This window comes from Porites lutea, chromosome 11 (genome assembly GCF_958299795.1).
Source record: "Porites lutea chromosome 11, jaPorLute2.1, whole genome shotgun sequence".
In the NCBI taxonomy this organism is placed as follows: Eukaryota; Metazoa; Cnidaria; class Anthozoa; order Scleractinia; family Poritidae; genus Porites; species Porites lutea.
Genome location: NC_133211.1, coordinates 3164437 through 3178157, shown reverse-complemented (window position 1 = coordinate 3178157; position 13721 = coordinate 3164437). Strand labels below are relative to the sequence as shown.

At 39.0% G+C, this 13721-nt stretch overlaps 1 protein-coding gene across 1 annotated transcript; it reads left to right on the top strand.

The window, feature by feature from the left end:
• Positions 1 to 4420: 4420 nt before the first annotated feature.
• On the top strand, positions 4421 to 7310 carry LOC140952740 (uncharacterized). Its single transcript, XM_073402182.1, has one exon. The coding sequence runs from the start codon at positions 4436 to 4438 to the stop codon at positions 5675 to 5677; it is 1242 nt and encodes a 413-aa protein (XP_073258283.1). The 5' UTR covers positions 4421 to 4435; the 3' UTR covers positions 5678 to 7310.
• Positions 7311 to 13721: the final 6411 nt, after the last annotated feature.

The window sequence follows — 13721 nt, the reverse complement described above, 5'->3', positions numbered from 1 at the left end:
GAACCCTGCCAGGTTAGGGACAGACCATTAGAAAACTTATGGGGGGCGGGCGAAGTACAAAAAAAATATTCGCGCAAGGGAAAATTAAATGGAAAAAAATTCATGCATGCCAATGTTCATGCTATGGCCTGACAAAAATTCAACAAGGAATTTGATAACGAAACTGAAAATTTCCTATGGCTCGAAAAATCCCCTCCCCGGCCCCATAACTTTTCTAATGGTCCGTCCCTAATCCAATACTAATTACAATGTTAGCTAATTACTAATTACAATGTTTTAAACTTAACTAAGGAGTATTTACAAAATTATCTGAAAGCTGACTCGTTAAGGAACGTTTAAAAATTTCAACAGATGGGCTTAACTTAAGAAAAGATTCCAAATTGTTGCAAAGTTTAACAGTCCTGTAATAAAAGGTCCTCTGTCTGGAGGCAGTTCTGAAAAGAGGGATGTTTAGCTTTTGGCTATTCCGAGTTGTTCGTTCGCTAAGTTGCTCACGGGTGATAAATTGGGATGTAAGATATTCAGGGGCTTGACCGGTCATGCATTTGAAGGCCATAATAGCTTGGCGATAGTACAGTTGGTCCTTAGATAATAATTTTCTGGGACCAGTAAACTCTTCTGTTGTCTACTCACTGTCTACTGGGATAAGTGTTCGTGTATCGACTTTCGATTTTTGATTTCACTTTTCACTTTGAAGATCGACTTTAAATATCGACTCTTGATTTTGCGTTTTGACTTTTGGTGGCCACTGTCGGCCGCCGAAGTTGCCGTGAGCGTTATTTGCCGTTAAAAATTGAAATTGCCGTGAGTAAAATTGAAATTGCCGTGACACTTTTGGGCTAGCCTGCGTAGCAAGCGTTTCCGTTTGGTTTCGGGGCAAAGAAATACCGAGGAAGGGGACTTTCGGTTTTGACCGCGCGAGAAATGAAACGAGAGCCAAAAAGTGAAAGAGGGGGAAGGGGGAGGGGAAGGAAGGAAACGCTTGCAGACAAACCCCTCGATTTTGAAAACCTGCGTTCGCCAGCGAACGCAGCGCCTGATTGGCTCGGCTAGTCGAACAATGTTGACATGTGTCGATCAAAGGTTTGTTTCATACTGAGAGGTCATGTTTGGTACGTGACACGCATATTAATTTTCTGTGGTTATTGTTTATTCTGGTCGGCAAGATTTTCCCTCCAATGCAAGAGCATTTTATTTAACTTCTTTCGAAACACAAAGCTCTTCTTGCGACTTTATAAGGGTTTCAGGTCGTTTTATTTGTCTCCCGGATCTGAATAACTAAAAGCGATTTTCTTTTGTCAGGGAATGCGCTGGTTTCCTATGCTGGGCCCAGCTCGTTAGTGTTTTTTTTTTTTTTTGCGGGATGTTAAATTCTCTCGGTTAGTGATTTACAGATACAAATTTTGAAGAATGGATTGCACCTTAAACTGAAGCTACATCAACTAGGAAGACCTGCATTGTGACTCAGTCAAAATTTCTGCTTGGTTCTCCACGCGAACTTTCAGTTGCCGGGTTAGCTTTGTTCTAGGATGCTTTTACAAGAGCACTCTAGTTGTCTGTGCCGTGGCGAGAACGGTAAGCCGTTCTGTCTAGCTGATCTAGACTTGAATGCTTGTCACATTTTACCACTTCAAATCCAACTTTCTGGAGGTTTAGAGCTAAAATTTTAAAACTTCATTCACCCTCGCGGTCCTTCCTTTAAGACGGATTAAGAAGACAAATGTACAAAGCCTGCATTGATCGTTCGGATTCATTGAGATTTCACCATTAACGCCGTCCAAGCGCTCCAAAATACAAAAAAAAAAAATATTTTAGTTACAGAAACGCGTCCTCTAAAGTTCATTTCCGCTCCACGGAAGGCCAAACATTTTATTGGTCAATTATGACAGTTGATGACAGCATCAAATGTCGGTTCGTGAACTCAGGCGTGACAGACCAAGTGGGTGGTTTTCAAAATCCCGGGGTTTGTCTGCAAGCGTTTCCTTCCTTTCTTCCCCACCCCCTCCCCGCTCTTTTACTTGCGCCACTTTTCTCGCGGTCTTTGACTCTCGTTCCTCGTTCTTTTCTCCTAAACCGTACAGAAACGCTTGCTACGCAGGCTACTTTTGGGCTACTGTACCTATCTGATTCGAACATAAAATACGTATCATCTCGCCGCCGAGTAATATTTTTCTCGCCAAGTTGTTATAGAAAGTGAACCCTTTCATCTTTTTAACGTAGTCAATAAATCAGTAAAATGTTAATCTTAAGTGAAAAATTTGTTACAGAACTTAATGCGTTAAAAATGGCGGTAGAAATAGTGTAAACTACTTGTGCAAATTCTATAACAAATTCAAAGATCTGTGAGAAATTTTGTGTGTATGGTTATTTTCTACTCAACAGTCAAAATCTGTCTTATTTGAAGACAGCGTCTATGGGAAACGACCCACCTACTCCTCCACTAAGCCAACATGTTGGTTTTGGGGAGGGGTAGGTGGGCAGATTCCCAGACGTCTAAATTGATCTAAGCAGCTTTAACGTATGATGTATAATTCTTCCTTTTTTTTGGCGTAAGATTATCTTTCTGATCTTACAGTCCTTTTGCTATTAATAGGTGTTTAAGTATAAAACAAAACTTAAGTGCTCATTTTTTAGGACGACACATATCAAACACACTTCTTCCGCCAACCCTTCTTTACTCACGTAAAGTTATTTACAAGATTTGTTTGTGGAAGTAAATTTACATGTACATTACAAAGTGACCAATAAAAATATTGTTTTTAGAAGCAATTCTTTGCTATGGTACTGTTCTTAATCTTGTTAATCTTGTTCGAAATGAAGTTTTGGCTCGTTATTTCAATGTTTTTTTCATTATATGGAGTTTCTTTTTATTTTTCTACCCAGGTCACCTGTTACGCGTTTTATTTTTCTTCTTTTTTTAAGGGAGAAAAAGGAGACTGTTATCTTAGTCAAGGGTTTTAGAAAGTAACCATAGAGGTTTACGTTGGTGGGTCAATTGCTGTTATAATATTTGGGTAGGATTTTTGACATTTAAGGAAAAATTTCCAATTGAAACACATCAAATAAAATTTTCAATCACTCGAATTTTCCAGAATAAATAATAGTAATCTGTTTAAAAGGCGTCCTGGAGGCGTCGAAAGATCTGCTTTTTGAAATAAAAATAATTACTTTGAAGCAATTCTATTATTGTAGACTCGCTAGACCACGAACAGTCATTTATGATGGCAGCAAATGCTGTCACCATCTATTTAAAAAAACTTTGAAATTCCCAGAATTGAAAACTGAATTTTTAATGTAAAAACTAGAGGAAGATCAAAACTGCCCTGACCGAAAAGTGTAAACAATTTTACCTGTAGTCAGTTTAGATACGTACTTAAGTAAAATATAAATTGGCTCGCAACTTTAACACCACATCCAAAGGTTTTATACATATCCAAATTTCGTTCTGATTACCAATACAAAAAAGTTTCTAGACCCCTGGGGTCTTATTTAAACTTTATTTAACATATTAAAAAGACATTTTCACATCAGTTATAGCTTTGACTTTCAAATCGGGAATATCATTCCCATGATCTTAACAATGGTCATCGAAGCTTAGGTGAGAAAAATACAATATGATATGCAGATGTTTTAACGAAATGACTATCGTTAACTAGAAACTGTGTTCTTTGGTTTCTATTTAAAATTCAAGGAATATTTAATGCTTCCGAGACATCAGCATCTACGATATGAAGGGAACCAAAGGTAAAAAGCTACCATGTTTTATTATGAATTTCTACCAATTTTCAAGGTTGCACTAACTGCGAAAGTTCTTTTTGTTGTCAAAAAGCCAGAGAATATCGTCTAAAAAGATATTTGATTGAGTTCAAATGAGCCAACCAACTAAATGACTTGTTCGAAGGCGAGCAAAGCGAATATAAAATGTATCCTGTCATTTTTAAGACCTTCCGCCGCACCGACTGATTAAAACTACCTTAATAGTAGGGCTTTTGCGTTTTCGATGCAGAATAATGACATTTCATCTCAGTAAACAAACCTTTTTTTTTACAACCCTAAAGTAAAATACAAAAGGGTTTTGTAAAATCTTAAATGGCATACAAATGGGCCTCATACAGAGCTTTTACTCAGAGGCACTGATCAAAGAATCCGGTACTTAACACCAAATGACCACTCAATACATCTACTTCCCTTATGCAGGTGCTCGTAAGACTTTTGCTATTTATAAAGTCTTCGCAGGAAAGCAAAAAAGATAGCCAAAAGACCACGGAAGTGTTAGAGCAAAAAAGCTACGCTTTCACCGTATTTCAGTTTCGAAGATGCAGTGCCTTCCACCAACCAAACAGTTCAGATTCCTCCACTCCTGAACCAGAAGCATTACGAATAATCCGCACGGTCACATATCGGTCGGCACATATCTTCTAGAAAGTTTCTAAAGATGTGTTCCACTTCAGCATCCAACGCCTCAAACAGCTCAGTTTCTTTCACTCCTGAACCCGAAGCATTACGAATTACCCGCACGGTCTTGTTCAGTCTGATAGCAGCTCTCGCCTTGGTTGGAAATTATGTGGTGTGTCGAGCTGTCTGGAGATTTACCGGAGCCAAACCGATAGCACATTACCTTGTCAGTAACTTGGCTTTTGCTGAAATTATCAACATGGTTTGTACAGTGTTCATGTTCCACGCATATGAACCACCATGGTCTTGGGAGCTTGGGAGTGTCATGTGCAAGATTCTCGCCCCTCTACAGCTTACAAGTTCTCTGGTTATCACAGCATCCCTGGCCATTCTTGCTGTCTACCGATGCGTCTTGCTAATTAAACCCATGATCACCAAGCCAACACGTAGACAAACGTGTCGTGTTATACTTATCTGTTGGGCGGGATCTATTGGTCTGTCGGTTCCTGCGGGGCATTTTCGCGTCTTAAAATCATGGGACGAAAACTGCGAGTTGCGTCTCTGTGAGGAAGAATTCCCCCAAGGATTTGAACACTATCAGAACATTTACTCCATCGTCCTATTCGTAGTGAACTTTGTCTTGCCATTTGTAATAATGGCAATTTCTTATTCCCTGGTCGATAAGAAGATCAGAGAACACATCTTTGTCAAACAACGGCTCAGGGACGAGCAAAACAAGGCTATGTCAACTGTTACTCAGAATTCTGTGTGTACAGAGGAGCCACAATCAACGAAAAGAGGCAGTATGGTTTTTAGCCAATCAGGTGGCGTAAACCATGAGGAAATACAGCTCGAGTATGTTGTAACCAGCAACATCAAAGACGACGAGAGAGGACAACAACGGGAAAGCCATGACAAGTACGTCACGTTGAAAGAAGACACTGACCAAACTGAGAGCTCACCAAACGTTCGGACAGTTACGAAAAACGACAACAGCGCATTTGAGCTTGAAAACGACCTCCTAAAAATGATTTATGCTTTGGTGCTAGTCTTTGTAATTTGTTACATCCCATATCAAGTTAATTTCCTTCTAGTCGAATTCCAAGTTAAGGCATTTATGGCCTGGCCTCCTCGTCACATTCTTAGGAGGCATATTTATGTCCTGGGCTGTTTGCCAAGCGCCCTGCATCCTGTGTGCTACGGAATGATGAGTAAGTTCTATCATAAGGCCTTTATAAGGATAATAGCTTGTAGAAAATACAAGACTCAAAATGCCCATTAGAAGCGGGTACTACTGATACGGCTCCCGGGTAACCCCTATAATGGCCTAAAAGGTGAGGCTTGGCCAGAACGTGGTACCCTTTTTACGCTTCAAGTTTATGAAATGGAGAGAAATCTGTCATTTCGTTTCGAACAAAGGCCTAAAAGTGCTAACGGACTTTGTGTGGCTGTCAAAATGTCGAGAATACGTTCTGGTTTTTTGATTTATTCATATTTAAAAGACATAGCATTTACAGCATTTAAAAGGGATGCAAAGTTCTAAACTATAGGCGTGTGAAAGGGATACCACTTGTCAATAGAGGGTACACGAAACTGGGGGTACCATTTCTGTCAAAAACTGTACCATGTCTGATATAAAAAGCTAAGTGGTCGGACCTCGGGCCGGAGCCTCCCCGTATAAATAATCGGATTAATTTGTTTTAAGAAAAAATGTAACATTAAGAAGACACTATAGCTATAGCGCCCGTTGGTGTTCGACTATACAGGTTTCACTACTGGCATCTAGAGAGAGTTCTTAATACAGTACTTTTAGTTCAGTTTAAGCCTCATGAGGATTACTCTAACAACTGTTGAGTTGTTTCATTTATTGGCCGAGTATATGGCCACTGACCAGAAACGTAGAAATTGGAAATAACAAGCTTAATTATAAGTTGTTATAAGCGATAAATTGATGATGATTTTTCGGAGAGTAGGAGATCTAATTTGTGAAAATATTTCATGGCATATTAGTCAAAAGGAAGTACATGGGCGGATATAAGGGGGCGCATGAACCACTTCAACCCTATCTTAATCCTCCCGTAAAATGATATGCCATAAACGTTCTTGCTAACTGGGCCATTTTCTAGTGGTTATTTTAAAAGCTGTGATACATGACAGGTACATAAGCTTTTAAGGTACATAATTGTATGTCACTGAAACAGTGTAGTCATTTTTTCAACTTCTGATAAGTGACAGCAGTCTACAATAGGGCCCCTGACGTCCACTGGAATTAAAGCAAACGCTGTGCTTTTTATGAGAACTTGTCTATATTTAAAAATCAATTGTCAGTCCAGTTTCTTGTCAGTGGCGGTGTGTTACGTTGTGTCGTTGTTCACGTAATCTTTTCATTTTAGAAGTGAACTGTAAACTTAGGGCGCTTTCCATTTGTCAGAAGTGACCGGCCAGACCATTCCTGCATGTCTTAATGAAAATTTCACGTTTAATCAAAACTATCCGGCCAGATCAGTCAGATCCTAAATAGCATGCACGAAGGAGATGGCTTTTAAGCAAAAACCCTAAAGAAAAAGCCGATTTCATTTGATATCTGACTAGTCCAGCCGGCCAGTTCTGACAAATGGAAAGCGCCTTTAGTGTAAATTTCGATCATATTGTAATTTGTTGGTTGTGCAGTGCAAGCACACAGTTCAGTGCATTAGTCTACATTATAAATGATTTCTATTTCGAGGGTGCTCAATAGGATCCCCCCCCCCCCCTTATTTGAAGGTTGGGATTCGGGATTTTAAAGCAAAAAGTGGGGTGACGTTCGGGATTAAAAGGATGCACGAGACGCGGGACGCCGAAAACAACCATCGGGATTACGAAATTGTGCAAAAATTTGGATCGGAATGCCGAGACGGATAATAATAATAATAATAATAATAATAATAATAATAATAATAATAATAATAATAATAACAATATTTTATTCAAATACATGTGCATATAAACATGACGAACCCTTTAAGGGGACCTTTTATTCCTATTATGAAGTAACACTGGGGATTTGGTACTTACTTATAGAAGTTTATGTACTGTAATATAAGCGATTGGTAGTGTAGAAGTTTATCAAAAATAAAGAGATTAATCGGCTAAATTGACATTTGCGTATCTTGAATAGGGTGGGGATTTAATTTTTTCCGCTGCAAAGACGCAGCGGCTATAAGCAGGCAGTCAACAAAAGCTACAGATCTGAGAAACGTATTTTTGAAAACCCCTTGACATAGGCCTTGTTTGGGAGTTTGGGAGATTCTGTGTGTTTGTTCTTTTTTTTTGCAAGGAGGAGTAGTTTTATCTTGGCGAGACGGAAAAACTGCATGTACAGAAAAGAAACAAAAAATGTTTAAAAAAATCCCTTTTTCAAACTGTTAAAAAACCTATGTACGTTTTGTTTAGTCTCTGTGAAACAGGATACTAAAATTTTCAAGATCACACTGACTATACTGTAACAGGATTGGTCAAATGATTTCACAAAATACGTTGTCGGAGAGAGTTGTAAGAGAAAAAAGAAAATGCTAAAGTTATTTGAGCTGCCATGTTACGCATAGGAGGGATTAATCGCTCAGAATTTCTGCTACACTTTTATCTAGTAAAAAGTATAAAGGGAACATCTTTATTACTGCTGTCAGGCGTGGACTGTCTCGTGAGACACTGACGTCTTCTATCGCGTACGTGTGCAGCAAAAAAAAATAAAAAGAGAGAGATGACTGGAAAAGCTGAACTGAAAAATAAATTGAGTGCAATTGCTCCATGCTGTAAATCGTTGTAAATCATCTGTTTTATCCATATTTTGACCACATGTGATTTACAACAGACCCATAAAAATTGGATGATGTAATTCAGTGTAGTTTAAAACAACATATTTATTATTATCACTGGCAGCTGCCTTCAAGTCATGACCTGCAAAGCTGGCCTTTTTAAATGAGCGCCGATTTTAAGATTCACTTTAGGAAAAAGGAGCTGAAGAAAAAAACCCACACACACCATAAAACACAATCATCTTTCGCTAATTAAAAAGCTTTCAGTTACTTAGTTTCACAGTCAAGATGATAAGTGGTCATGTAGTGTGTGTAATACTTGAAGGTGATATCCTTCCTACCGCTTTAGCCGGTTCCAGGCGTTCGGATTGTGGAGTGCGGCGGGAAGTAAGATTGCGGGAAAAAATAATGTATCATCTTACGTTTCTGGGAAACCGCCCACTTACCCCTTCCCTAAGCCATCACTATGCCCTAAGTGAGAAGTAAGTGTTAATGCTGGCTTAGGGAAGGGGTAGGTGGCAAAATAATGTGGAGAGAGGCTCACATCTCTTCACGCCGTCCCTACGATCTGAACACCTGGAACAGGCTGCCACCGCTTTTATGCGCAAAGTCAAATCTTGTTGCTTTCCTTTACTTAACTTAAAAAAGCGAATAGCATGTAGTCTGACTCATGCATGACCCCGGCTTTATAAACCAGTCTCGATGTCTTTTTAATTGTCAGATTGGCACAAGCGTGCTCTGAGCATTTAGTATTTTGATCATTATGGGTGAGTTTACGGAGAAACTTTGAGGCAAATGGAATCCTTTTCAGGATATTTAATGTCTTTTTTATCTAATCATCTCAGCGCGACCTTTCTGAATTGTTCAGCTTTGTCCGGTTTAAAATTATTACAGCAAGCGAATGACGCTAGAGCTAGGAAAGTCTCCCATCTAGAGGAGACGCTACACGAGGTGGAAGATCATCTTCGCGCGTTCTTTGCGTTTATATCGGTCACTCTCTACTTTCTACGAGAAAAATCAAGACTACCCGTAGTCCATGATATGTTACACTGACCATTGAAGGTGTACAAGTTTATAAGGGGCTGCTTACTTGGAAGAAGGAAGATCCTACCACTAGGAAGATACTGATCATGATCCGGATCATCCTAGCATCGTACGTATAATGCATGTTTCCTGTATTCAGTTTACATGCAAATGTTGTACTTGTCCCTAGCGCTAGCATCTTCCTAGCTGAGAGATCCTTGTGTACCAGGCCCGGAAGCGGGGGGGAGGGGGGGGGGGGGCTCCACATATGAAAGGGGTGGGGATTCTCGTCGTCTCGCTTAAGAGTGTTTTAATTTTGGGTTTTGGTCTCACTTAGGGTGTTCTGGGCCAAACGCCATCATATTTAGCCGTGAAGGTCTCGTTTAGGGTTGCATGCGAAAAAATATAAAAATATATATTTGATATGTATATTTTTAATTCGTTTTATTTACTCCATTCATATAATCCAAGTTTTCTATAACATCAATATTAAAAAGAAGAAATCTTTGTCCATTGTTTTCATTTGTCTGTGTTCTAACATGGTCTCTTTTAGGGGTCAAAAAAAGCTTGGGCCACGCCCAGATCGGTCTCCTGGTTTAATTCAAAATTTCCGACGAGCATCCCCACCCCTTTCATATGCATAGCCTCCCCCCCCCCCCCCCCGGAGTACCAGGAAGATTCTAGCACCATGTTAACTGCCTTCGCTAGGAAGATCCTAGTCCTGGGGACAAACAAAACAAAGATGGCGGCGGGTCGTTTAATGGGTAATTTTTAATCTTTAATTACTTCTCTACTGTTAAATCGTCCTGGGGCCGGTTGCTCGAAGCCTGGTTAGCGCTAACCGTTGGTTAAGAGGTATCAAAATGTATAGGTTTCCATGGTATTTAACGCTGGTTAGTACTAACCATGCTTCGAGCAACCCGGGCCTGGTGCTAGGATTTTCCTAGCTCCCTCCACTTAAACAAGCCCTCAGTTGGCGTTTTATTCCACTAGTTCCGACCAGGCCTTTGTCAGAGTAAATGCAACGGTCAAAACGTCTACTTACGACGGTGGATAATAAATTCGGGTTCATTTCTCAAAACTAGCGATAGCTTTTTAAACCGGAAGACTTATTCAGTTCGATACATTGAAATCTGAATATTCCTGAACGCCTAAGTTGACAGAGTATGTATGCTTTACAGGCTAATAATTACACCAAAATTATACATTATAAGGACTTTAGAGAAAAGGATTCTTGGTGATATGGCCATACAGTTTCTTTGAAAGCTGGCCTTTTTTATTTCTGTATAATTCCGCTTCGAGAGAAACTGACTTTTAAGTTGCACGCAAACGAGCCCTTGAATTATGGCCAAAAAAGAGAGTAGAAAGAGAGATACTTCAGCCGTATAAATTCTAAATAAAAAAAGAAATACGCGGTCAAAAATGGTATGCAGCCCTAACCGACAAAAAGAGGTGACAACATGTCAATGTCAACATGTCAATTTTCACTTCAGTCATTACACTACAATGTGTACGCAGGGCACAGGATGAGCTCCGCTTTAAATTTGCCACTCTGATCTCTACGCTACTTTCTTCGGCAGTCATTTTTCTAGTTCAAAGGTTATTTGGCCTTATGGGCTCTATTATGTTCGGGTCCGTTTTTTAACCCTGTTTGGGCGTTGTTTTTGGTCAGAGGAAGTTGGACAACAGTTCACAAGTCACTCTGGGGCAAATGACATTTACAACAAAACGTCAGACTGTATGGATCTTGCTCATCCATATATTTTTGTTGCAATAAAGCAATTTCTTTGCATGGTCGCTGCAAATGTTCCTGTCATCATTGGTTATTGCCATTTTTAGACACTTAGAAAATTTTTAAACCAATACTAAATCACACAACAATCCAGAAATGACCCAGGGCATTTCGTATGCTAATCTTAGTGTCCTCCTTTGCACTACAACCCTGATTTGCCACGACAATATTCTAAAACTGAACAAAGGTATAGGTAATAATAACTGTCTTTCGTCGCTGATCTATGTATCATAGGCGACACTTGCCATTTCCCAAACCTTTATCCTAAGTTCAACTTTTAAACCTCGTTCTCCCTGAGACTACTCTTAAACGTCTGTCGCCGAGGGGAACAGACTGGGATCGCCCCCCCCCCCCCCCCCCCTAATCTTATAGTCTGGATGACCGAGTCGCTCTTTACTGAAGGTCTGAATCTTCCTTAGTACCTATTACACCTGTAGAGTTATGAAGAAGGATCAAACAGGGAGGCAGCGTGACCGAGTGGTCAGCGGGTCGGACTTGTAATCCGGCGGTCATCCCGAGTTCAAATCTTCGGTCACGCTTGAAAATAGCTAACTGGTTGCCTCCTGTCAGTTGGGGTTTTTAATCCTGTTATGTTGTATTTGAATTATTTGTTTTCTTAGTATTTACTAATTGTAAAGCGCTTTGGATCACTGAGAGAAAGACGCTATATAAGTGTATATATTATTATTATTTTTATTTTTATTTTTATTATTAAATTTCATTAGAGAGTACAAACCATAATAAAGTTTTCGTGATTTTTACATTAAAACCCGAAAAAGTTGATCCAAGTTTTTCAAACTTGGATCCATGTTCATCCTTCCCATCCGTAGCAACAGACGACAGGAAACAGTGTCAATGCCTAAAGATAGTCTTAAATAACAAAACTGGCCCATTGTTAGTTTTTGGAATGCAATTGATGCGAAGACGCGTTTTGGTTTTTTTAAAAAAGTAGCAAATAGCATGACATAGTCCCGAGCACTTATCTACGTCTACTCTGACGGAAGGCTAACCGCTTGGTTACCAGTGATGACATTGACCGTTAGAAATGACAACTACTGTTTATACTTAAGACAAGACTTAAGTGCCAGCATGTACAAATTAGGCCCTGTAAGAGCAAAGATCTTTTTCCCTGCTTTTGTTGAGCGCCACACTTGCCCAGGGGGTTTAAAAATGATTCTGGAGGGTTGGATCGTTAATATAAACTTTCATTGCTTAATTACTGAGTGACTGAAAAACGTGGCTATTTTCCATCGTTGTTATGACTTCATACAGTTTGAAACAGTCATCACACTGCTCTGCGATTAATAAGAACGACCGCCGCGAAAGGTCCAAAATTTTGGGCAAAGTTGGACAAAACCCACAAATGCGATAAAAACTGTATTTTAGCTGTTAAGTAAATATAAGCCACTTCTGGCTACAAACGCTTGAAATCTGATTGGAAAAAGCCATTTCAGATCTGCCAATTCTCGCAGCATGTCGTTCTATCTTAAGGACATTTCGCCGTGTTTGCGTAAGACTTATTTCATTCGCCATCGTTTCTATAACAAAAACATGTGTTTTATAAGGGCAATGACAAGGTTAAAGGCGTATTCTTATTCTATTCAAGTCCACACATTATACAAAATTGTCAAATGAAGTAAAACTTCTTTCACGTAAGACGTTAAGACTTTACCTTACGCTGAATGACGGTTGAAACGACAAAGAAAACTTTCGTAGGATTTATTAAAAACAAGTAATCAGCCTAACACCAACGCTAACGAAAGCTGTTTACATTTATAGACTAATATCTTAGATAAGGGAGTTGGTTTCAAATGAAACCTTCGTGCTGTGTTGGTGAGGAAGTCAAAATCTATATATTACATGTTTATCAGCTTATATAAAACTATTTGTATACTTAGGATGATTTTCAGTTTTAATCCAATTACCCTCCCTTTTCGGTTTGACGGTTGAAACAGGTGAAACGACACTGAAAATTTCGTAGGATTTTATTAATTAAAAACATATACTTAGCCTAGCACCAAGGAAGATTATTTAAACTAAAACTAATATCTAACTAATATCTTCGATAAGAGGGTTGCATGGTTTAATAGAAACTTTGTTGCTTTGTTGATCAACTGATAAAACTATAATTTTAATACTTTAGATGATTTTTTAAGCCAGTCACCCTTCCTTTTCTACACTGAGTGATTTGCTTTTGCCACTTTACCATAAGGAGCGCCCATGAACTTTTTTGTATTAATTTCTCTAAATAATGTTTTCTTTTAATTTATTAGGCTTTAAAGGTCATCGAAGTCGCCATCAAATATTTAAAAGACTATATATATTCATTAATAAGACACCCCGTGTGAGCAAAAGTAATAAATTTTTCATTGCAAGCGTGCTTTTGATCCGAATTTTAACTAAAGTAAGAAAGCGCCCTAAACCGTGCCTACCGTGGTGAAGGAATTCCTCTACTTACCAAAGAGTTGACAGCACTTTGATACCAACTGAGCTTTCCTTTTTACCCTGCGTTTTCTTTCAACAATATCTTTGACTGCGAAATTTATCCTGAAAACGCTAAATTATAATAGAAATAGAATTCTAATGAACCCCTCTCATTAATTCCACATAATAACATAAACAATAAGCCATTTTGCCAGAGGCAAACATAAATGTATCCGGCATTTTTCAGATAAAGATCTATTAACGGCGGTGTATAGTTCGACGGGTCTTCTCAG